The sequence below is a fragment of the Apteryx rowi genome, unplaced genomic scaffold, assembly GCF_003343035.1.
Source record: "Apteryx rowi isolate R43461 unplaced genomic scaffold, aptRow1 scaffold_203, whole genome shotgun sequence".
Taxonomy (NCBI): Eukaryota; Metazoa; Chordata; class Aves; order Apterygiformes; family Apterygidae; genus Apteryx; species Apteryx rowi.
Window position 1 is genome coordinate 1,261,980 of NW_020448342.1, and position 26,155 is coordinate 1,288,134.

General features: G+C 39.9%; 1 protein-coding gene across 1 annotated transcript in view; it reads right to left on the minus strand.

Annotated features, from left to right (window-relative positions):
• Positions 1-1,836: 1,836 nt before the first annotated feature.
• PRDM6 (PR/SET domain 6) overlaps positions 1,837-26,155 on the minus strand; it is a 76,190-nt gene continuing 51,871 nt past the window's right edge. Inside the window, exons 4-7 of the mRNA XM_026063930.1 lie at positions 24,058-24,182; positions 20,659-21,001; positions 10,424-10,600; positions 1,837-3,390 (exon numbers count right to left, since the gene is read on the minus strand). Coding sequence (XP_025919715.1) covers positions 3,276-3,390; positions 10,424-10,600; positions 20,659-21,001; positions 24,058-24,182 — 760 coding nt within the window. The 3' untranslated portion in view covers positions 1,837-3,275. The remainder of the gene's footprint in view (positions 3,391-10,423; positions 10,601-20,658; positions 21,002-24,057; positions 24,183-26,155) is intronic.

A 26,155-nucleotide genomic window follows, 5' to 3' on the forward strand; every position in this document is an offset into this window, starting at 1 on the left:
ATAAACTTTCATTCCACACACTGAATAAAATTAGAACTAGGCACAGGTTTCAAATACGACTTCCAACTTGCTCAGGGTTGGACAAAAACAAAGCAAAACAAAACAAAACCCTCTTGTATTTATTTACCAAACTACAAAACAGAGATCCCAAGTGCTTCAGAAATTCCGAAATGGCAGGCACATAATCACTATATTTAAAGATAATTGTACTACACTTACTGCTTTAGTTTACTGTGTGCAAGCACATATTGTATTCGTAAAAGACCTAAATGTATAACTGGTCTGTCGATTCGTGAACAGAAACTCACTCAGCATTCAGAAAGAGCAGAGAGAAACTAGATTCTGTTTAGTCCAAACCTAGGCTGTATTTTAGCTTGTCCATGTTAATTTTATGCTTGCTATATTGTAACAGAACGCCAAATGTTGTACYTGAGAAAAACCCACTATGAAATCGTGGTCTTTCCTTGAATTGCTTTTGTATGCTGCCAAATCTGTTATGAAAGTGCCATATAGAAAATACAATAAATGAAACTGTGCTTAGGCATCTGGCACAACATAGTGATTTACACAAGAAAGAATTATTTGGAAGAAAAAAGTAAGATCTGCAGAAATCCCACTCTGGTGCATTTTAAAAAAATCCAGTAAAATCTTGAAATAATTGATCTTTATTTTAAGCCCATTCAGGGGAATACTTAGACACATGTTTAATTAAAAGCATATGAATAAGCCTATCTCTCTTCACCAGGGAGCTTGGTGTATCTGTAAGCACATACTTATGTGCTGTTTGCATCACAGGCTTCAAATATAAATCCCTCTGCATGAGGCGGAGTGCTTTGAACTCCCACTAAGCACCTCCCTGGTCAGGAGAGTGCACTTAGACAGTGCAGCAGCCCGAGTCACTGATCTAGCAGATAGCTCCCATTTGCTTTTTGCATCTCATTCCCAGCTCCTGTATTTGTAAATTCCTCCATTTTTTGTGGCAACATCTTATTTGGTTACAGAAATGGCATAAAGCTGCTGTTCAAATGTCAACTAAAACCTGGTGCCCCTCCCCACCAAGAGCTTATTTTGCATTAAGTCTCTAAAATAAGGGAAGGTGTGAATTACCAAGAGAGAGGGTCTGAGAGGTTTAGGATCAGTTTTTGGTTTCTCTGCTTAATTAGCCTTGCTAGGAACAGAACGATGTTCAAATAGTCACCTTTAAATTACAATTCTTCCTACCCAGCTTCCCATGCTTCTTTGAACCTAAAAGGAAAAAAAAAAACACATTTGTATAATAGCTAAGAACCTCTCATAGCTTGGAGGATAAAATGGGGCAAGTGACTACAGAATTGTTCACTCTCCATATCTCTGCATTGAGAAACATCTGAAAAACTCACAAGGCAAAAGGCTCTTCAGGAGATAATCTGCTACTTGCTAGAATAATGATAAAAATCACTTTTTTTTCCACAGTGTTTTACATTTTTAATGGCCAAACACAAAAACAGTAACTCCTGAAGTTATTCCCTGCAAAGCTTTGGAAACTCTAGACTCTACAATGTAGTTTATGCAATATAATAAAACAAATGTATCTGAGGTAAGGATATCCTAGATTTTTAATTCATTTTGACTTTATTTGTATTTTACTGTATGCTCTTCTTCTGCTTGATCTCTTTGCAAAATCATAAATGATCTGAACCTGTGAGTAAATCTGTAGCTGATCTTGTCTAGCCCTTTACAGAATTGGACACTTAAATCTCTACACATGTAAAATCCTCCCCACAAATGTTTTTAAAATATTTGCTATAATCAACAGAGCCCTTATAAGCCACCCAACACTTCAACTTTGGTGCAAAAGCAAATGAATCTGTTTTATTTCCCAAAATCTCATCGAATTTATTTTGCCATTTTACTTCATGACACAACATGACCTCAAAATTGTTTAGTTTTTTTGCTTTTTGTATTTTACATTTTTATCAAGTTACAGTTCTAGCATATGTTGAGACAATCAACACATAAACACTGCTGGTCTCTAAAAGTGAAAAATATTCTTTGATTAGACAAAATTATGAAATCTGAAGTATACCAAGGATAAAACCTTGAAAAAAGCCATTGTAATTGAAATTGGAAGTTGTTAAACTGAACCAATGTAATGATATCTGAGCTTTTTATCTTGATGCTGGGAATATTTTTGTTCCCTTCCCTTCACGACTGCACCAGGGACACCTCCGTAGTGAATGCTATGAAGCCTCCAAACCATTATGTGGCACCTGGGTTCAGATTTAGTTTTGGTTTTGAAGCTCATTTCAAGAATGTTGAAAATAGAGAAGCATCTTCAATTGGATCCAAGCCAACAGATTAAAAATATCAATGGACTATAGCTTGGACTTCTAATTTGTTTTTCTGGAAACCAGAAAGCTATTAAATCAAATACCCTAATAAATAAACATTATCTTTTTGTTTTGCTCCTTACAATAGGATTTGCAAGTAGACTGGAATTTTGTTTAAAACATTTCTTACCATCTTTGTCTTTTAAACCCATAATATTGAATTCAAGAGTTCTGTTAGTTTAACACTGTTTTCCCTACTGGCTTCTTTACATAATGTATATTTGCAGATAAACATTTCCTGTTCGTTTTTTTTGTGAGGCTTTTTTTTTGGACAGAATATCTGTGCCAATTGCAATGCTGTCAAATGAAACTACTTGCATGAAAAAGTGCACACAGTGTGAGGCATGAGACTATGGAAATGAAATGCCCTTTGGTCTGAGGAGGCTGACACTGACCCAGATAGAGTTTTCACTACTTCTCATCCCACATAATTTCTATTACAGCCACGTCGAGACCAACTTAGCCCAGCCCAGCCAAATCTAAGGATTACATCTGGGTCCTTTGAGTCAAGCTACAAAAAAAGGTGCAACAATAAACAAGTCCATGTGCATTCTCAGTCATAACTATGGGCAGAAGAACCCTTGAGATTCCTCACTTTGGTATTAAATAACAATTATAAAGGCTTTTAGAAATAAAGCAATACATGGCAGGACTTGAAATGTTAACAGTCCTAAGTAACTTGTCCATTGAAATAAGACTCATCCCTAGTCATAAATAAATAATCTCTTTCCTGGTCTCACTTTCATGCCAGGATCAATATCTCTTAACATCTTACTTATTTTATTACTGCTTTTGGTTTTCTGGGACTGATTGAAAGTTGCTCAGAGGAAATCTTTGGTTTTGCTTAAGTGTCCATGACATTTAATCATGACTTTCCTTGCAGTTTAATTCCAACCAGTCAATCAGTTAATCCACTTCAATTGATTCTGTGCTCTCTGTTATTGGCTTGCACTCATTGGGCATCCTCTGGTGTCGACTCAGCTGGGTGGCTTGTGTGAAGCTCCTCTCACACCTCTCGCACCTGGTGAAGGCAAGAGAGAAAATTGAGACCAGGGAGCTGCTCTGGGGGGGAGCGATGGGCTTCATCTCATCCTGCCTAATCAGAACAGACACTCAAAAGTGGCTTCACATTTTACTGGCTCAAGAGGTTTAATTGGTGACTACTTCCAAGGCCTTGATGCCCATGATGGGACAGGGCCTGTCTGATTCAGAATAGAGGAATCTGTCAATAGGCAGGGGGAAGGTGATTTCTCCAGAGAGGCCTGTCCTGCTGGAGCTCTGATCACTGTCAGTTCAAATAGATAAAGAACAAAAAGAGATTTTTAGGAGTGAGCCATCAAAGAAGCAGCTTGTCTGCAGTTTTCTGCTCTGTAACCCCTAGGAGAAATTGATGACAAATAGAATTTCACCTTCTGCTAATTTAAAATCCACAATTGCCTATCGGAGGAAGAGAAATCACAAAGAAATAATCATTTAGTGTTAGAACAAGAGAAAACTCTTTGTTTATCTGATCTGACTATGTAGTGGGATTCATTTTAAACAGGCACGCAGAGTTAGTGATTACTTAATTATCTGAAAACATCCACAGCATTTGACAAATCTGTGGGCTAGGCAAGAAAGAATTCATAACAGTCACCAGTGTTTGCTTCACTGTTCTTTCTGTCTTCTCTCTCCCTGCGCTGTCCTCTACTTAGAGAGCTATAATCTGCCATGAAAATAATGTGCGAATGAATAAACAAAGGTATTGCATTTCTAAGGGGATAGGATGGGGATGTTGCTAGCTTGGAGTGAAACCTCTATCCCTGCTCTAAAAGGGAATCTATCGCATCTAATCTCCCAAATACTAGCCTCTTAATTTGCATTCTGAACACCAGAGAGAGGCGTTTGATGAGTTGCAAGTATGGATACAGCAGATTCTCCTTGTAAAGGCACTCATTCCAACAGCCACCTTTGATTTAATGGTGCTGTGAGATGTTTTATCTTCAAAGAAGATTATCATAAAAGCATTGCTATGATGAATTCTTCACCTTCAAAGGAGAAGTGAGGAAAACAATGGCCTCAGCTAATTCATATTTGTCTTTCTCTCATCACTGATATGAATGATAGGAAGTGAACTGTCACTGAGCTAGCTGTTTACACAAAAAAAGAGAGAGCGCACGTGCAAAGATAGATATTTACACATATGCATAACCGTGGATCATTCTTCACATTAGTAATTTTTAGTAAGTAATTTCTGCTTCAGGAACATTGAGCACAGACATTACAGAGTCATTCATCCAAGCTACTGTACCAATCTAAAATGTCAACACTTTTAAGTTGTGTTTCTTTGATTGTCCTTCAGGTAATATTTTTAGCAGTCTGTTCCACTGCTAAAAACTGCATTGTGATCTTGACAAATGTAAAATGTCAGCTTTAATGTATCAGACCTATCAGCGCAATGAAAATAACTCAGAAGTATTGATTACTTAATGATTTTCAGTGTATTCATTAACGTCTGTGTGCAGATCATCCACTCTCCAGAGCTCCTGAAGTGTTGATGACACATTAGTGTACTGCTGATTGTTTATTAGAAAACTGATTAGTTACTGGATTAGTGTGTCAAAATATACTACCTTTCATTGCCTGACAAACTTGCAAATTATTATATTATTTATATATATATATATGTATATATATCACAGAAGAACTAGAATCAATTTTAAAGCTGGGGGGGGTTAACTTAGTCTGTACGAGATATTGCCATCTACTTGAACTTGGTAGTTTTGTTATTTTGATGTCTACAAAGACAAGTGCTTTGCTTGCCAAGGAATAGGAGGCTTGGCTCCTTGGATAACCAAGCTGTAAGAGATACAGTTGTGAGAAGAATAACCACCTGCAAATCAGGTGTGGCAACACCTGACTTCTAAGTGTCTGGCCCGAGAAGTGGCATATACCCAGTCAGGAGACTCAGGGGCCATATGGGAATCAGAGAAAGCCTATAAGGTTATCAAAACACTTACAGGTGCTTGGTATAAGCTGGCCATGGAGCTGGGCAGATCTCCTTACCCTTTCTGGAGCTTGCCTGGGACTCAGCACCACTCAGCACCTTGCACTGCTCTCGAAAGAATGGAGCAAGGCTCACCGTACTCCTTTTAAATGACATTTCCCACCTTTCAGCCACTAGCTGCTTCTCCCTGGAGAGTGCTCTGCCTTCTGAGCTATGGTCTACTCTGGGACACTTTCATAGAGATGCACAAAAGAAGGCTGTATCATGCTGCTAGAGAGAGAGCAAAGAATTAATTTGTTGCTAAGTGCATCTGCCCTCTGGACAGGAGGGAYGTGGGTGTGAAGCCCGGCTGCTAGTTCAGCTGTGCTGTCTGTGCTATACAGCCTTTGGGCAACAGTCAGAATAAAGCCTTTGACAAGGCACCTAAATGCCCCTAGGTAACCTCAGATAGTATCCAAGGTGCCTAGTGTTTTCTAGGCACTTTGATGAAGTGTGGGTGGCATTTTCTGGATTATAGTATTGGATATATAGTATTGTAGTACTTGGATTACAGAAAGGCACCTGTGTTAGGCCCCTGATTCCTCTTTTCAGTTTGGCCCAAAGAAGCCATTGCCAGATATGAACTGCTGGGAAAGGTGAGAATAACAGCGTCAAAGCAGTCAGCGTAACATCTCATGGTAAAAGTGAATGCAAGGAAAAAGAGGAATTTTTTTTTCTTCTGAATTATGCTGCAGACTTTCTCTGTAACAACCACCCTTCCCAGCCCATTATAGCAGAATAACTGCTGCGGTTACCCACATCCGTGAGCCTGCGTGTGTTTATATATTAAACGCATGTAGCTTATAACATGTTGGAAGGTTTAATAATAGCCAAAAAAATGAAGAAGGAAAAATTGTCCATCTCTCCTGTGATCATTCACAAAGTAAACACTCAGGACTCAACCAAAGCATGGCTATTGGACTTGGGACAAATTTTTGGATAAGCCTCAACTGTAGATGCAAGTATCAGCAATATTGCTTCCTAACAGCTGAGATACTACTTAATTTCCACTTATGCCATCTGATGGTATTTGAAAGTAATTTGAACAGCCCTTGGACACAATAGAGATTCAATTTAAGCAATTTAAGACTCCTCACTAAGTTAGATGCCATCACTGAAATCTGTATCATTCTTATCTTTTTTATATCAAGTGTCCCTTCATTTTAATTGTAAGGAGCAAGGTTGTACTACAGCATTCAGCTCCATCATACACAAGACCTACTTCTACAACTACATTTCTCTCTCTACATGATTTGCTTGGTTGGAGGGGAGGTAAACAAAGGGCAAATTTTGTATTTCTGAATTTCACTAACAACATTGACAGCAATGTTTTTGCTGGGTTTTCTGAAGTATAGTTTGGTCAGATAGCCCTCATAGTCATTGTTCTGCTTGTTTGCTTCATGGTGCCTTCAAAATACTGACATTAAGGATTATAATCAGGACCGGTTTAATTACCAAGTTTATGTCAACTTCAGTGAATGGCTTCAACTGAAGAAAACACTGAGGGCCCATTTTAGGAAAAAAGTATTTTTGTTTCATATTTTCAAAATAAAAATTAAGATTTCATTCAAAATTACATTTAACATTAAATTTTAACCTAATCTGAAAGGGTTAAAAAAAAACAGAACAAAGCTGAGATGCCACTGCAGGTACAATACAACTATATTCAACCTGAAATGAATGCTCCTTGGCTTTGCATTTCAGTAAGAAAAATGAAAAAACACCTGGCTTATCCCAATCTGAAAGAATCTTTTCTCCTATTTTTTGGGGGGTTGGCTACTGAAAATTAGATGTTTGTATAGCCCTGATTCTGCAAGCAGTGATATTAGTTCCTTTAACTAACCTCTAATTTTGCTGAAATGGGAAAGATTGCAGGAGAAGAATTTAAGAAAATGGGAATGGCCAGCAGTTTTCCATTTTCTTCTACCTTTTAACTCGCTCAAGAGCTTTGTTCCCAGACTAGCAGCCCTAGTGGAGGCTGCAGTAAGATAAGAATACACAAAACCATTACAACGGTGAGGCTGACTTGATAGCTTGTGATGACATGAAAAGAAATCCCTTCCAACTGGACCTGCAGTCCAGGCAATGTAGCTAAAGCTTTGACTACAGATAACCTCACTTAGCATTGTTATCTATAAGGAAAAGCAAATAGAAAAGTCTTCCATCGTACATCCAAAATTACCTAAGACCTATAAAGAAAGGCCTTCTCACATAAGAAGCCTTTTAACCAATCACAAATTTCCTCTTAAATAACAATTAATTTGAAATCTTTTAGACTCCTTTCACCACGTGTTCACCAATTTTAAAACCACCTTCTGAAAATAATATGCACACAAATATACACTTAGTGTTTGATGTTGCCTGCTTAATCCATATACATCACAATTTGTCCAGATACCACATACAAGCATAACTGGCTTACTGCATTAGAAATTAATGAGGTATTAATGAGAAATTCGGAGTTTATGCAAGTTAACTGTCCAGCTGATTGCACATTTTCATCTGTGAAATTGAACTTAGTAATATCTTTAACACGATGCCTGTATTTTTAATATAACTTAGGTAGAATTTAAACAGTTCTACACTTTCTGAACACTTTTACAGGGTCTCTCTTGTTAGCAGTAAAAATATTATTCAACAGAAGTATGTACATTGCCAGAAATACGGACCTTCTTGAGGTACAGAACATTCATCTCAACAGACTTTTCGGTTTTGCACTTTTTAAGTAAGCATACACTCAAAACCCCTTTGCAAACATACATTTCAAATCTAAATTGCACCATCAAGCCACAAAAATATTATTAGTCCCACTTATGGTTCTTTTTTCCTGGAAATTACTGCCGTATTTTTCTTAGCTTACACAGTATCAGGTCTTGGACCTCTCCTTTTCAAAGGAGGATCTAAATGGTGATGAGACATCAAGATGAGCTGCAGCTATCTTTATTTTGCTCCAGCAAAGTGGGTGAATTGATTTCTGGATAAGTTGTCTGCCCCTCCTCCCTCAAATGCAAGTAGCCCTGCACAGAAGGCAGCTCTGCCTTCTTGAACAGCCAGCAGGATCAGGGCATATGGGTCTCCTTATCTGACTAGCAGGGCCAGGAAGAACTGCAGCTCCAGTTTTAGCTCCGTGTGAAATTACCAGTTGGCCTCCTCCAAAGACCTCACTAGTCTTCCAGAGAGCAACTGGAACTGTTGTTTCTTGTATTTAAGGAAGGAACTAAATAAAACCATAGGAGAATGATAAATTCTGCCATACATGATAAAGAAGCAGTACAAAGCATGCATATCTTTTTGTTGCTCTGCACTACACCTTGAAGAAAGGGAAGGTACACACTCTGGAATACATAAATACCTTTGTACAAGCAGTGAAAAACAAACAAATCCCTGAGCACTGGTTAATTTCACAAATGAAATTGTGCTCTGGTCAAGACCATTTTGGAGAAGGGGAAAAAATCACCAAACCAAAGGGGAAAAATAATGACTCTAAATGGGGCAAAATAGCAGATCTATTGGAAACATGACAAAAACAGGATGTTAAGGAAAAAAATTAAGTGGAGTCAACAAGATTACACATAAGTAACACCTTAACATTAAAAGAAATCTATTTTCCATTTTGACCTGGAAACCTCTTCCATTAATTACTAAAATCTATTTACACAGCAACTAGATAAAATCAATCTGATTGAGCACACTATTTTTGGCTTCACTTTCTATGGGCTCTCAGCATGCACCAGACCAGCTCTGGTGGAGTCGTTGTTGAGACGCTCCGTGTTTCCATGCTTTGCCACCCACAACGCTACCCTGGCTGTGACTTCTGGTATGCAAACTCTCCTGCACAGGATACGCAGCATTTGGTGGCTGGCTCCGTCCTCCTGCCCCCAGCAGACAGACGTATGGAGGCCACATGTCCTTTCAGCCATATATGGAGGCAAAGCATTTCTAGTGGTATCTCTGCTGCGCTTGTGCCGAGGGAGGGGTCCTGACAGCCCCCGGGACTCAGCTCTCTTACATTAACCAGACATAGAGCACAAGGAGGCAAAAGGAGACTAGGAAGACAAATGAAGAAAAGTAGACTGAGGACACACCATCCTCTGGTGAACGGGGAAAGATGCACACCTTCTGCAACCCTTATTCCCTTTCCTCCTAGGAACATCAGGTGGTTTCCAAAAGAGCTAGATTTTGTTACATTATTTTTCTTCCAGAGTGGGATGGGTTCCAGGTACAATATACACGTGACTTTGTGTCTGTCAGTTAGCAAAGACACAGGCACGAATGTGGAAAAAATGCGTTCTGCCTCTGGGCACACCTTCTGTTAGGCAGGCACAGCTTAAAGTAAAATCTACCTGGTTCAGCTGTGCTATGGCTGGAGGTGACAAGAGAGGAGAGAAGGTTTCTGAGACTCAAGTGTGTGCTTGGCTTTATTTTCAATAAACAGAAACTGCAAAAGTCAGCAGAGTCTGTTTAATTAAAAAACATCTTGACCAGGAGACATATTTCTTTTTTTAATCATTTGGACAGCTAAACATTTGCAATTTATTATTATGAGCTTACCAGCCTTACGCCACAAGACAGAGTTGTGTTTTTTAGGCAGTGGTTCTGAGACTAGAAAAAGATGCTTGTTCTCCCCCTATATTTAACCAGGTCCAAATTAGCTGTTATGTGAAGCTTCATCTACCTCAGCATATTGACATCAAAGATTCATATTAATCTTCTTACAGTGCAGCCTGTCCCAGCCTCGAGTGTATTTTCAGCTACGGTTCCCTGACGGTAGCTTAGCTGTCATTTAATTAAAACAATCAAGTTCTCATCAGAGGACAGGAAATTGCTCTGGGCATGTGAGGTATGTGAAAACAAGCCCCATTTAATTCTGATTTTAGTCACACCACTAATGGATTTGCCTGGTGCTCTGACCTTGCCTTTCACAGGAACCTCTCCTATGTGCTCCTAGGGACCACTGAACAGTGAACAGCAGCTACACGTTTCCCTCTCGGCTCACAGCTGGCAAGCGCTGCCGGCTTCAAGTACTTACTTGAAGGGTTTTTCCCCGGTGTGCGTCCGGATGTGATTGTTGAGTGTCGTAGCACCGGCAAAGGCACGACCGCAGTAGCCRCACTTGAAGGGCCTGTCGCTGGAGTGCGTCACCACGTGGTTCCTCAGCTCCGAYGGCTGCGAGAAGGACTGGGAGCAGTGGCCGCACTGATAGGGCCTGCAATGGGACACAGAAACACTGCGCTGTCAGGGGCTTCCACCATGGCAAGCGGGAAACCACGTGGGTAGGAACATCTAATCTTCCCAGTAACTTCCAGAGAGAACTGTGGGTGCAGCTCCCTGGGGCTTTTCTGGGAGACCCACGGCAACACTGCAGGACCTTCTAAGCAAACGTGAAGTCCTTATGCTGGAATTGCCTAAGAGTCTATGGGCCGCAAAGCAGGGCATTTGGGGAAAAAAAAGAAAAAAAAAAGATTCAGCAAGCTAACAAACCTGCACTACACATCGTATTCCTTGCTTATTTCTCCAAAATTCAACATGGCACRTCTTACTCGCAAAAAAAAAAGCAAGCCTCACTCATTTGAGTTAACAGCCTCAAGGAATCCTCCATCTGTTGGTGCCAGCCACAGTCTTGCCTACAAACGCATGTCTAATTGTCCTAAGTATATTCCACAGGGATTCGGTGACTGCTTGCAATAACATTTTTCACATCGCTTAGGACAGGGCTGGCTCTCTCTCTCTCTCTCTTTTTTTTTTTTAAGACCATCTTTTGCAATGAGAGACATTGGGAAAAAATAACCACCATGTTTACTATTATTTTTTCTATTTTCTTACTGCTAGTGAAAATATTCGCACTGAATTAACAGGTTTCTCCATCCCAGGTTGAAAATGCCTTTTTCGTGATCCTGAAATGAAACCCATACTTTTGTTTTTCTATCTTCACGCTTAGTTAAAAACAAACAAACAAAAATTGTGATGCTACAAATTCAGAATCATAACAAACATACATACTGTAAACACAGAAAGAAAAGGATGCAAGACAGCAAGATGAGACAAGACTATGGCCAAAATGCAAATACCATTACTAACCAAAAAGTGGTAAAGTATGAAGAAACCATGAATATACATTTCTGTCTTGTAAGACAGATTTAATACCAACATAGTGCAGGGTTTTTTCCTTTTCACATTTGACTTACGTTAGTGGCAGAATCCTATGTGTTCATGAGACCTTTTGTTAAGAAAAATAAGAATTTTTCTGGAAGGATATTAATAGTTTTTTTCACACTGCTCACCAGTTCAGAAGTACAGCTCTCGATGTCTGCATTTCTAGAAGCAATGGCCAATACCAACTTAATTGCTCTCTCTTTAAAAGAGAACGTTTAAATGGCTAGAAACCCAAACTAAAGAGAGGGAGACAATGGTGACTGAGCATGTACAACAATTCAATTAAGTGCAAAATAAAGCAAACTATCTCATTTGTCAAGTGAGCTGCTTAATTGTGGCTACTTGCATCACTGCTCACAAATACTATTATTTTACAGTGCTTCAGAGCACTGAACCCTGATTGTAGAATTTTTTAGCTTGATTAATAGCTCAGTATTGGTCAATAACTCAATAGCTTACGGTTTTAATTACTTACATTTCAAAATCTAACTGCTCTCCAACAAGTTTGAAAGACATATACAAAAGTTGTGGAAAGGTTCCTTAACCTGGATGATGTGGCCTTTTAAAAATTACATAAACACATGCAAAATAATATTTTATGTAAACAACGACAACTACTGAATATCTGTTTCTATTACTGGAAGATGAGAAGTAACATGTTTTTCAGCCTTCTTTCTTCGAGTGCATGCTTAGTTTACACAGGAAATATTTATCAAACTTGACATGAAAACAAAAATGATTTGTGAATGCAGACTTGAAAAATTGTTTGGTTATTTTCAAATTAAACACTTTCAAGCAAAAAGAACATATTAAGATATTCTATATCCAAGAAACATTGATTTTTTAATACTGAAAGGGACCATTAACACCTATTAGCCTCTGGTTATCTATTTTTAACAGCTACCGCAATAAATGATACAACACTAAATAAAACCAATTAATCTTTTATTTTTTTTAACAGTCAACGTGATTAATTTCACGCTGTGGAAATTCACACCATTATTTGTATGTAAATAGTCAAAATTCCAAACCAGTAATAACTGAGCATTCAGATGCCAAATGAAACATTTCTACCCCCTACACTGGCTCAAAATGGACTTGTCTACAAAGCACATTAATATATGCACCCAAAATATATTTCACTGGCTGATGCACAAGACAAAGAGCTTTATAAAATAAATAAATAAATAATCACCTGTTATTAGCTTGCTTCAAATGTATTTTTTCCATTCATGAAAATCTTGGCAGAAGAGCTATTAAGAACGGTTACCCCCACCCCCTTTTTAGGGATGCATTTCTACAGTTTATACACAGGTGATTCTGATTAATTCCAAAATGGGCAGAGTAAGTAATTTTTTCCAAGCTAGATAAATGACACAAATTAAGCAAAGCTCATTTTAAAGGGAAAACCAATATATGCATTCAGGCACTGTAACAGTTTATAAACATTGCATCTAATTTGCACTGTGGGCTGCTACAAATACTCAGGACTGCGTGAACGTTTGGACACGACAATATTTTTCCACGGGCAAAAAAAGGCATTCAATAAGTTGAAAAGTTAACATTTTGTTTTCTGGTAACCATTTTACTGCGCTCAGAAATTTCTCTTGTTGTAAAATAAAATCATTATGTTGCTTTTGAAAAAAAAAGGGAAAAAAAGAAAGAAAAGAAAAAAGAAAAGAAAAAAGAAAAGAAAAGAAAAGAAAAGAAAAGAAAAGAAAAGAAAAGAAAAGAAAGAAAAAGCGGTGCGGAAGGCCTGGACGTGAGCAATGCTCGGTTCAGCGAGTACAGCGACACCAGCAGAGCAGGGCTCTCCGTTGTGTAAGAGTTTTCTCTCTGGTGCCATCGCTTTGCTCGGYGCTGGGACACCGAATTCAGGGGACGACTCGACCCTCCGTGTCCCGAGGGCTGCCAACAGAAGGCGCAGGAGAAGAGCAAAAGCAGTGCTCTTCACAGACTGTATTTGCGAAGAGGTGCCGCTAGGCTGAACGCAGCCCCAGCCCAAGAAAGCGCGCTGCCACTGGAATAACTGAGAATACATCGTTGCACCTTGAGCTCCATGGTATCTGCGTGAATGTAAGCCCAGGTGCAGGTCGGGGCTCCAAAAAATACGTGTTCAGCCAAAATTAATGTTGATTGCTTCACAGGTGAAAGCCTACATACCTACGTTATTCCTTTGCACAAGTACATGCAGGTTTGCAAGCATAAATGCACTCATTTTAATGAAACAAGTGCACCAGGGCTTGAAAGTATGCGCCGACTATCTGAAGAAATGTGTCTTTCTATAAAAATCTGTTCTCTGCATCCACATGCACCAGCAATAGTATAGCTTTGAATCTCTACTTCTGAGCATTTTCCATGAAGGATCTTGTAGGGCCTTCCAGTTGTTAATTCAGCCTGATCAAACTTATTTTTTAAAGGAAGTTACATTTAAGAACAGCTGAAGTGATATGCATGCAGTGATAAGCTGACAGCCATTAAAAGCAGTTCTAATGCTTGTCATTAAACACCTAGCTACATGTTTTCCTGGTTCTCTGTCTTCCTGTCCGAGCTTAAAGGAAGGACAGCTACTTACCTAGAAGCAAATTCTAACGTTAGAAAAATTACCATGTTGTCATTGACCTTATGCACCATCAATCAATTATGAAGCTTTCCTAACTTCTGCAGACAGACCTACAGCATTAGCTCATCAGCGTGCAGTGTCCTTCAGCTTTTTCTGGAGACCCCAGCCTTACAGTGTCTGTCTGTATGAGCGCTGCTATAGGAACACAGGCTATTCAAAGTGAAATTCAGAAAGAAGTACATGTAACAATAGTTTTCAGGTTCTGTGATTATTTAGAGTTTCACTTTTTGCAAGTTCCTGAAGTTGCATTCCCAAAGTCTCAGAAACTAATCAAGAACATTTTTGGCTCCCCAATTTAGACAATCTCTTGAATGACTTTGCTGTTTGGTGATGTTTTTCCCAATTATATAGTTTTTCCACATTTGTAGCCGATTTCTTCTGGGTGAAATTGCATCATGTAGATCACCAGTGAAAAGCCCGTGTTCCCCTACGGGGCTTAACTGAGTATCGCTGATACCCGTGCTTTCTGCAGCAGATAGGTAACATGTTAGGAGATAACAGATAAACCCATTCCTTCACAGCTGGAAAAACTGCTGACAGACAACTGTGCATTCAGATTGATTCTTCTTAGGTTTTCACTTAGCAAAACAGACATAGCCCTTTACCTATTTATCTTGTACTATTCCTCTGCTGGAACAACACACTTTCCAACCCCAATGTCCTAAGTAAATCCAGCCAATGTAAAACATTGCCTACTCCACAAACTGAGAAGAATGCTTGAAGTGGGCTGAATCATTACTGTTCTGAAAAATCTGGGTATTATATTCCATTGAATTTTCAAATTCTGTGTTTTACGGTGAGCTGGTTTTGTAGCGAGGCCTCTTCAGAAATGCCATTTGCTATCTTCAGGGGTCAGGTGGCATCCCAGGGCAATCTTTAGGAGATGAGTTGCTCATACCTGTAACTCTATCATTGAAACACTGCCAAATCAGCGAGACAAAATGTCACATTGTTCTTTTTTTTTCCCCCTTCCTTAGAAAAAGCTAGAAAAGCACTAGCTGAAAGAAGAAAAGATTGACATGCAGCTGAAAGTGCTTTTCCCACTGTTGAGGGCTAAGGAGAAGAAGACAAACAATCTGGCTGACGTCAAAGCATCAGGCTGGGACGTGGCCGAGAACAGAGCAGGCCACTGCACCCGGGCAGGGTTTCACAGCCTGATGGGGGCAGCTGCCATACCACAGCCGCTGGAAGAGATGACAGCAGGGCATGTCGGAAAGCTGCCACCATCAGCTTTCAGGGCCAGGCCTTAACGATTCCCTGCACAACAGGCTAATCGGTGGTTTAGGAGACAGCTGAAGTCAGGAGGGGCTAGGTCCTAGTTTTCCTAACAGAAAGGTTACAGCATTTTGTGGGGTGGGACGGGGTCCTGTGCACAAGTCATCTTATACGGTGAAGGAGAAAGGCAGTGATACAACCTGCAGGGAAAGCACTTGTGGTACATGCCAGCAGCCTTTCCTAGTAGCCCACAGTGACCGCCTCAGAAAGGCGCTCTCGCTGGCCTAGGCCCTGTTCAGGGAGCACACGGGTGAGGAAGTCTCCACAGATGTCTTAGCCAAGAAGAAAGACCAATAAGTTGCTCTACCAAATTGAGAGCCTGAACTTGCTAACCACAAGCGTGTACCAAGGGCTTTCTGTGCGTGCTTTGGTCTCCTTCTAGCAAGCCGAGCTAAGAGGCCAGAGAGCGAGGTGACATTCAAGGACGTTGCTAGCTTGCGCACCGAAGCCCCTAGCATCAGTGCGACGACTCCGGAGCCAGCTCCGCGGCCCTCCTGCCGTGGACTTCCACCAATGCAACTCGCCAGCGAGAGTGGCCCTGAGCACCGCACGCGCCGAGCCTCTGCGTGGATGGGAGGGCCGAGCCCCGGGCAGCCTGGGGGCTTCCTTCCAAATGCTTGTGGAGGAGCTAATAAGCCCAGAAAGCTGGCTCATGGATGCACTGCAGAGCCTTCGAAGCCGGAGGGCAGGCGCGCGAGCCTGCGCACCCTGCCGTATCACTYGCTACAGGTGCCGGGAGTCTGCAAACCTTTGTGAAGAGATTATGCAAGAACAACCACTAAATTCAGCAGGACGTTTACTTTAATTGAGCAATAGTCCACGGCCACTCTTTAAACAGAAATAGACAACTCTTGTTCACAACATTTATTTTTTGTTTGTCTGTCATGGGAGATGTTTAAATTAATTAATGGGCTTGCAGACAGCATCAAGGTCAGAGACACAGAACCTATAAAGAAAGAGATAAACACAAAATGGGCCAAGCCACAATCTTAGAGAAAACGATATGTTAAATTGACAACTTCAACCTTAAAGCTCCTGTTTTTAAAAAAGCCTGCACATTTAATGTTGAAGTGTAATAGCAAAACATGAGTACAATGTCATCTTTCAAATAAACAAGGAACACGCGGGCCAGATAACATCCACAATCCACCACCCATGGACACACGTACAGAGGGTCTTCCCTCGACTTATCAGCTTAAATACATGACAATCAACAAGAATGAATATCAACGACAATAAATATCAGACAGACGTACGCATTGTATATGAAAATGTGCCACAGGCAGCCCCTGGGAACTGCAAGCATCTGCCTTCCCTTAACACCAATACATACCGAACAGGACGATCAAAGCGACAAAGAAGAAAGATGTCATTAAAAAAAAAAAGGGGGTCATTATTAGAAAAACAGTTGCTGTTGGAAAAAAACAAAACAAAACCAAAAATTATTTTAAAAATATTGTTCTAAAAATGATTCACTGATCAAAGGCTTTTGCTTACCCCTTTCTGGAGCCCCCCCAAAGAGGATTGTTGGGAATTTCTGCAGCAAAAAAAAATTAAATAAATAAATAAAAAACAGAAAAGAAAACGGATTTCTGACTCCTGCTTCAAGGAATAGTTGCTCAAATTGCTTCTGCCTGGGCAAGGCCTAAAAAAACCTCCCAAAGGCTCAGAAAGTCCCAGGGTTCAAATCTAGGCAGATTTGAATCTTCACCGCCCCCCCCAGCCCCATCTACCATTAGCTTCCAAGAGAAACCCTACAAAATTTAACAGGCCAAAAAAAACCTCAGTGGAAAGGGGGAAGTCAATTGCAACTAAACTAGTAAATTAGTTAATTAAAGATAATTTTAACATAAATTAGAATCTTCATCTCATAAAACAATAAATGCAGCAGATGATCTTGAAAATTCTCCCTATTTTGGGTTTGTCATTTTTAGTACTATTTTTTTAAAACCATCTGCCCTTTAAATGAGACATTTTCTTTCTCACTGCCTATCTGAAAGAAGCATATTTTGGGCTTTTTTATGCCTGTCCACCCTTGTGCTCTCATGCAGATGTTTTCTGAATCAGAGTGGCTTTAAAGTAATTTTTCCCCACTCCTCCCCAACACCCCAAGTAGTCTGCTTTTCTCAAAATTCAATCCTTGAAGTGGACTCTTGAATAGATGCAAAGATACTTTCCCTGTACCTCATGCTGTAGGTAATCAGCATTGTTGAAAAACAAATGCAAAGCCAGGAGAGACGATAGCCTAGAGCCCCTTCCTAGGGCAGGCAGCTCCTGCTGCTGCCGTCACACCAAAGATGCCATGGCTGGGGCACTCACAAATTGCTGACAATAAACGGGGAGCTGTTCATCGGCTGGAGCGGGGCTGCAGGCATGGGTGAGAAAATCCAGCCCAGAGAGTTGCGCCCAGGACTTGAGGCTCTCACAAATTATACCCTATTTGCTTGACTCTGGGAAATTTTTGTACGACACTAAGAATTTTTCACGCGGAGAAATAAGGCATATTTAAGAAAACAAAGACAACTCTTTTTCAGCCACTGTTATCACTAAATAGCAGATCTACTGGTATCTGCTAAAGGACAAAAGGTTGGCCATGACCCAAGTTGAACCTATCATGACTTCTAACTGGGTATATGAGAACCCAGATCCTAGGACAGTTACAATCTACAGTAACCATTACTCTGATAGTTTCAAATGTTGAATGAATTGCATTGAGCTTAATGGGATTCATGTGACTGAAGTCCCATGCAGTGCTCTAAAGAGGAGCTATCGGGAAACTTTTTTATGACAGTTTTGTTCATGGCACATCTCACAGGAGCAAAGAAGGCATTACAAAACTGGCCTCCACATGGAGTCTATACAATTTATTTATTGAAAAGCCATTTTCATATAGAGGGAGTGTAGGTATCACAAAACAGAGCACACCAGCATCTAATATTTATGCAACAGATTGATCCTGAATGTACCTTGTATCAGCTCAGCTGGGTTTTAGGCACTCTGTGTAACACAAGAGGAAAAGGTGCTTAAGAATGGGATTCACAAAACCCTGCAAGCCAAAGAGGCAGTCAGATAAATTAGCCGGTATCAATATTGAGATAGGGGTGTTAACTATTATGCTTTAAGTCTTCCTGAATGCTCTTCTGGGATTCAGCACCTACAACTCAGTCTTTACTTACCAGTTAACCACCCCTGCACCTCAACCCTCCCCTAATCTGCCAAGTCCTTTCTCTAACCATCCTCTCCTCTCTTCACCCCTGGGAGAGGCAAGTAACCAACTCTCTCCTCTGACATAGGCAACTCGAACCTATACTATATTGTAGGTTATTCTGAGGTTAAGCTGCTCTAAACTCTCCGGGTGAAGCTGTTCTGCATTGCATGGACAAATTAAATATTCATTGAAGAGAGAGAGAAAAAAAATAAGACATCATGAACCAGTAACCTACCAACAAGGGCATTCACCTCTGAGGGGAAAGACCTAAATTCCAGTCCGTGCTTCAGGCAATATTTAATACAAAGTACTTAGAAGACAATAAAATAGAAAAGCAAAGCTCTCACCTCTAAGATGACAGCCTCAGTTGTAGGCTAGACAGCCTCACTCCCTCTCTCTGGCAAAATGAATATTTAACTACCCCTTAGAGCATGGAACAGCCCCACGAGGAGAAACACCTCTTGTACTAATAGTCAGCTGCAGCTTGGTTCTATTAAAAGGGAGACACAGATTCAAGTGAAGGAAAGGATGAAATCTAGGTCTCGCACCTGATCAGATGAATCAGTGAAAAAATATGTGGCGGAGCTTCTTGAAATACCTCTTCTTCACCTTCCGGTGCAGTATTTCAGGCTCTAAGTGCTCAGGAGGCTTCAATAAGGGAAAGGAAAGAGCCCACGCAACTTGGGAGAGCAGGCCTTTTAGGACCTATGTTCTACGCTTAAATTGGCAATTGTGTCCTACAGGTTTCCTTAGCATGGCCTTACTTTGCTAAGGCCAGAGTAAAAATCAGAAGACACTGAAAGAATGTGAAAGGCTTTTGTTGCATTCAAAATATTATCAACTCTTTAAATTCCATGTAGATTTGCGTGGAATTTAGCTTGCCYGAGGATCCTTGAAATTTCATGCTGGAAAATGGGATTTATGCTCCAATATCTCCACACCCACAGAATCACACAGGCATATGTGTACACACAGACAATCACATACACCCAGACAGATGGACACTCGTGCATAYACATACACAGAGTCACTGTTGACTATTTTCTGTAGCATTTTGGTTACATGCAATTCACATTCATATGCTGCTTTTACAATGACTTTCTGGGGATTCAGCTGTTTTGCTGAAACCTTCATCATAGCTGAAGAAGAGACAAAACATGGGCAGCCTTTTTTATTGAATTAATTTGATTTTTGTCTTTGTCCTTCCAGCTATCAAAATTGTCAAATAAACCAGCTTTGATTCATAAATAATGGTTCCATTATATTTACTGTGCCACCGGTCAGAGTACCTGAAATTTTAATTCACTTGTTCAGCTAAATTTCATCCTCAGTTCATGGCCATAAAATTCTGTATTGACAAACTTTCAAACCAACTTTGACTCTGAGGTATCTAGTCAACATTTTTCTTCTGTGTGGATATTAGTTTATTGAATAAGTGGCATCTGTTTTCCTCCACATCACTAGTAGAGTAGGTATTTCCTTTTGACAGCTTTGCACGATTTATGGGTTTGCACGCTCTGAAGAAAAATAGAACTAAGCAAAAAATTCCAATTCATTACCTCTTAGTACTTAATTAAGTTCATACACATTGCACACTATAGGTGAACCCTGAAATGACTATGACAGCCACTGAGCAGCAAGTTAGATTATCTTTGGAAGACAGAGAGACTTTTAATTATCTTGACCTCATTTTTCCATCTATGATATTCATAAATTTTCCTTCTATTTTGTTCCCTCCAATAGATGTACCAAACCATTCTGAAAACAAGATTATATACTTAGCTATTTCCTTTTATCTGTACATTTAGGCACCAAATGTTTTTACAAACAGTGAAGTCAAGCAATGGCTTTTATCAGCTTACTTCACACAGCTGCAGATGAATTATATCGTACAGACTCCTCCTAATAATGGTTTGGTTTCGGAAATGATAACAGCCTGATAAAAGGAGAAAGCAGTGGATCTGGCTATCAGTAGATACAGAAATAAAGAGAGCCTGGGTTTTACCTGTCAGGGTTCTGCGTACACACATGCATCTGTAAGAGGATCCGCTGGGTGAAAGTCTTAAAGCATTGCCCACATTTCCAAAGATGCCAGTCACTGAACTCAGAATTTAGTTGGCTCGTTGAAGTTGGGCTTGCAAGAACTCGTTGGTTTTTGACACTGATCTGGTTAAATCCTGACTCGATGGACCCAGACTTATCCAGGAGAGAAAAATTTCTGCTACACGGAGTCTGTGGAAATACTATGGATCGCTGTGGAGTGGCAGGGGACAGTTTGCTACTTTTATTAAATGGCTGTAGGGTGTCTTGTCTGGACATGGCCTCCATTACAGTCGAAGGGACATTCACTGGGAGAAAACAAAAAAAGTAAATAAGATCCTTTTTATGCCTTTTTAAGACTAATACAGTCTTGGGAGACACTAAAAAAATATCAATATCCATTTTCTTGTTACTAGAATTAAACACTTTTATTTTAACAACACACAGAAAAAGGGTTTCAATGAGACAGTGATCTGAATGCATGGTGGTGATTCAGTGACCTTGAAAAATCATGTAAAGGGATGTCTGAGAGTTTGCAAGGACTCAGAGAAGCCTGAGACTGTGATATATATTTTTTATACAACAAGATATCATCTGAAAGAAAATGCTGCAGCACTTAACGATACGCTGACTTTACATGTTGCACTCAGCATGTGCAAATGCTGTATCACAGATAAGCATGAATTTTGAGAGCATGGGGGAAAAAATCCTGTGCTCAGACACTCCTTGAGCTTGAATATCTACTGCAGCAGTAGTTCCCTCATCCTGTCAAAAGGGAGCCACTAAGGTTATTATTATTACATCTCACACACAGTCACCCAGCCAATACAGTGCGAAGCCAGGGACTTCACTGTGACTTGCATGATTAAGGCTAGGGGAAGTCAGATAACCATGAGACAATGCAAAATACAGGCAGAGATATCTTTGTGCCTCGATTTCCCACCTACAAAATAGGAAGGAGAATAGTTTCTAGTTGCATGAAGGTCTTGTGATCATCAGTTAACTGCAGCTTCTGAGGCACTTAGATATTTCAGCAATGAATGCAATACCCTGTTCTCAGAAAGAAATGACCCAGTGCTGAGTTTGGATGTTGCTTGATAAGGAAAGGCAGGAGGTTAAACATATAGAAGAAAGTTGAACAGCTGCCTCATTCCTTGAGTACCATCTAGACCATGCAGTGAATAAAGCAAGGGTCCTATGGAAAAAAAGGACATGGAATCAGGTACTGGAAGTCTGTATCACAATGCAAAAGAAGCAGAATTTAGGCCACCTGCACCAAGTACAATCTCATGCTTTCTAATTTTGGCATGTTCAACTTCATGACATAATATTTTAATGTAGATTTTTACATTAACTATGTATATGTGCATATGTCTATGTCTATGTATGTTCACACACATTTAGCTACAGTCATAGAGTGTGTGTGTGTGTGTGTGTGTGTGTGTGTGTGTGTGTATCTCCATACACAGGTGCAAATTACCTACTTAAACAGGTGATTTGAAACTGCCATTGTGTCTAGGTAAGTGATTATGATAGATTTCTAAAAGTGAATATGGGAGTACATGATACAACATGATTTAATATAAAATAAAAAATGTACTATAAACTCATGTCCTTGAATAAAATGAATTTACTTCACAAATTTATGTTTTAATATGTTTCCTCAATCAGAACAWCCCTAATATTATAATATTATATGCCATTTCATTTTTTTAGGTTTAGGTCTTTCCTTTTGCACTCTTTCTGAGTGCAATTACATCCATGAGGCTGTCTATCACAGGTTTCCAGACATATAATACATCTTTAATGTCTCTACAAATGTTCAGCACAAGGGGTGATTTCTGCACTTTCATTTTTTCCCCAACATCCTGACACATGAAGCAGATTGTTTTTTTTTTTTTAAATTGTATTCAGGGTGTTGAAGACCTAAAGAATATAGGCAGAGTTTGCACTGTCTGAAAATACCCCTCTGCAGAAGATGAGCAGAAGGGCTACCCTGAGGATTTAAGAGGCACTTAAGTCATGTACTAGCTTGGGGCCAGCTCCATGCTCGGAGAGGAATTTCATCTACTCTGTCAGTCTCTCTGTGGATGAAACTCTGGTTTCTGTCACAGCAAAATAGCAGGTGACATTATTTAGAGATTGTAACTACGATGCACTGCTTTTTAAGTAAAGTTTTTGTAAGCTACAGCTCATGAAAGTAAAAACAACATTTCTCTATTGTACACTGCAGAGCATGAGTTTTATCACCAAACATTACTGCCAGTAACTTAATTTCTTTTAAACTCTTCTCAAGCCCAAAGGATCTGAAAACTCAAGATGAAAAAGGGTGTTTATTTTTGACAGTTTAATCCCCAGGATCTTAATGTTTTACTGCTGCATGGTTCAGTATTTAAGTTACTATGAGACACAAGTTCATCTCAGTATAGCTGTTTAAATATCCAAGTACTTGACTGAAAAAATATATCTATCTCATATATAATTGATTACGCGTGGGCAGCCACAGAGTGACTTTAGACCAAAGTCAATTGAGCAACTATTATTGGTTTCTTCCACCACGTAGGCACACATAGCTGTCAAAATGGAGACGACGTCTTTGAGACAAGCTCTAATCGAGCTCCACACACAAACAGGGAAACCGAAGGGCACACTCGGCTCTCCTACTCCCATTACAGACAGTGGTATCCAGTGCTTGCTTGCACCAGGTCTGTGTTACATGTTTAATTTTGTGGTTACTTCTAGTAAAATAAAATATCGAGTGGGGCAGAAGAATGAATGGAAATGGGGATGGCCATGATGGAATGGAGGCTCATTGTTATTTCAGGCTACTTAGCCTGTATTTAGAGGAGCTGGCTTTTGCCTTTTAACCACAAGGACCTCATCTCTACAATCAGTCAAAGCTTCTCTCAACATACTCGGTGGTGGGAGAATGAAGAATCGCTAACAGAGGCCTCGTGGATCTGCAATACATTACTGTTTTGGCTAGACAGTCTCCTGCGATAGGTCTGATAACAATGGAAGGGGCCAAGCAAATCAATTAAGAACAAAATAATAACTAATCGCTTATAAGGAAGAGTGATTGCACACGCTACCAAGCTATGTGGGGCTGCTGTGGTGGGAAATCTGCTATGCAGTTGCAGAGTCCTGAACATTTTCAAACACCTGAGTTTATTTAGGTAATCATACCGTGATGTTACATAGCTTAAGTATATCAGTTTCACGGTTTTATCTTGTATACATCAAGCTTACCTTAAACACATATCCACATTCACTTAGTATGTCTTAAAAAACTCGAGGAACACAACTGATTAGCTGCAAAACAGGAATTGTGGCTACACAGGTAGAAATACAATGAAGAACTTACAATTTTCATCCTGTGCAATGCACTGCAGAGGGATTCCAAAGAAAGATGTATAGCTGTCATTGTACCACACCAACAGCTCGGTGCCCCTGGGAATATCTATACAAGCCCGATAGAATATGTTTGACCTAATCAAAACAAAAAGAAAGAAAGCCTAGTTTAGGAATAGACTATACTCCTCCTGGCATACACAGTGTTATAGTAGAAATCCACTGTTTTGGAAGCATTTCTGCAGATAACCAAGAGAATATCTTACTGATTATTTTAAAACTGAATCCATAATCAGCGAAGCACTGTAGTTACCACCTGTAGCATAAAGTAACAAAGAGCTTACGGGTACTTTGAAACTAAAATATTTTAAACACCAAGATTTTACAAACACCAAGATGCTATAAAAAAATGGTATTTTCTTGCAATGTGCCTTTTAAAGGGATTTTAGAAATGTTACATTTTGCTCATTCTGTACAGGCATCGGAGTGCTGTATTGGTGCACACAAGTCAGGAAGAGAAGCCATTGAAACAGCTTTGCATTTGTTACCTAGGCTGAAGTTACCACACAAGGGTAAAGAGGCGACAATTCTTTTCATTCAAGTATGTGCTTTTAGCAACAGAGGTTTAGAATTTCTTCAGCACACGTGTCCTTTCATTATGGTGATATACCACCAAGAAAGAGACATCTTGGCTTATTGAGTAAGATAGACTTTGACCTGGTAAAAATCAAAAAATGAGGTTAATCTGAACACACACTCACAAATATCTTCCCCTGAATGGAACGTGAGGATAACACTGATGACCCTTCAGTAAGTATAAATTACCATTACCAGAAATGTGATGTCTTCTATCTGCCTTACTCCGTGGGAAAAGACTCTGGATACTCCAAAACCATGGAACTGGGAGTTGCGGGAAAAAAAGAAAAAGCCTAGAGTTTTGTACGGTAATAAGTAGAGGCTTAGCCTGATCTCGCATTGATGTAAATAGCTTCAGAGCGATACGTCTACAGTTAACAGATTTACACAGGGACAATAACTGTGAAAGATCAGAATCAGGCACCTAGGAGACGAAATAAAACCGTTATCAGTTTGCAGTGGCTTTTCCCTGTAGGCTTTGTACGGAACAGTAAAACACCCTTATGTGAGGTGGATAGAAATTCAATATATACAAGGAGAGCACTCCACTCTGGCTGAAGGATTACATACCAAAATGATACAGTCAAAGTACCAAGAAATGATCATTTTTTATAACAGCTTATGTAAGGCGGAAAAATATCTGGAGACCAAAAAAAAATGTTAGGCCTCAACTGGTTTTCTCGGTGAAGAATTGCTACATACGTTAGCCTGAAGTTCAAGATAAAAGTGTTTAGGGTTGGTGGGCCTTAAATTTAGACTTTCTGTAAAGAATTGGCTGTAGCAATGCAATTTGTTCCTTGTATAACACTGCAGACATAAGGAGAATCCTTTACCACATTTTTCATGGCAGTGAGATATGCACTTGTCAACATATTTTGTCACTGCAAAGTGGCTCTTGGCAACAGGATCATAAAGATCAATAAAAAAGTGCAGATTCTCAATATTTTACTAGCAGCTGCAAAAATTTCATTTATCTTGTTATTTTCCTTGCTTACTGCCACCCTGTCTCAGGAGGGCACTGCTAGCTAAGCAGAATGGTTTTCCGACCGCTCTGGGAATATGTGACAAAAACTCTCCCCTTTGTGTCTCTCCTTCTCTTCCTCATGCTCGCTCTGTCCTTCCTCCTCCTCCTCCTCCTCCTCTTTTCTTCTCTTGCCCTTTCTTACCAGAGCCATGCATTTCGTTAGTCCTCTCCACCGCTACATAAAAATCAAAATCAGGGCCGTGCTATAAATTACCAGCATCTCCTAACTTGAGAAAAATTGAGTCCACTTTGTACTTCACCCTTGTAACATTTTGTCTCTCAGTTTGGCTTCCCCTAACATAAACACAGCAGCCCAGCAAATGAATGTGCTAAAACCAAATGACACACTTTGCCGCTGAAAGAGCAGGACTGTTTTGGAGCAATGGGTGGTCTGTGAGGCTTGGAGTAGGCTGGAAAAAAAATGTGTAAGCGTACACCGTTCCTTACAAGC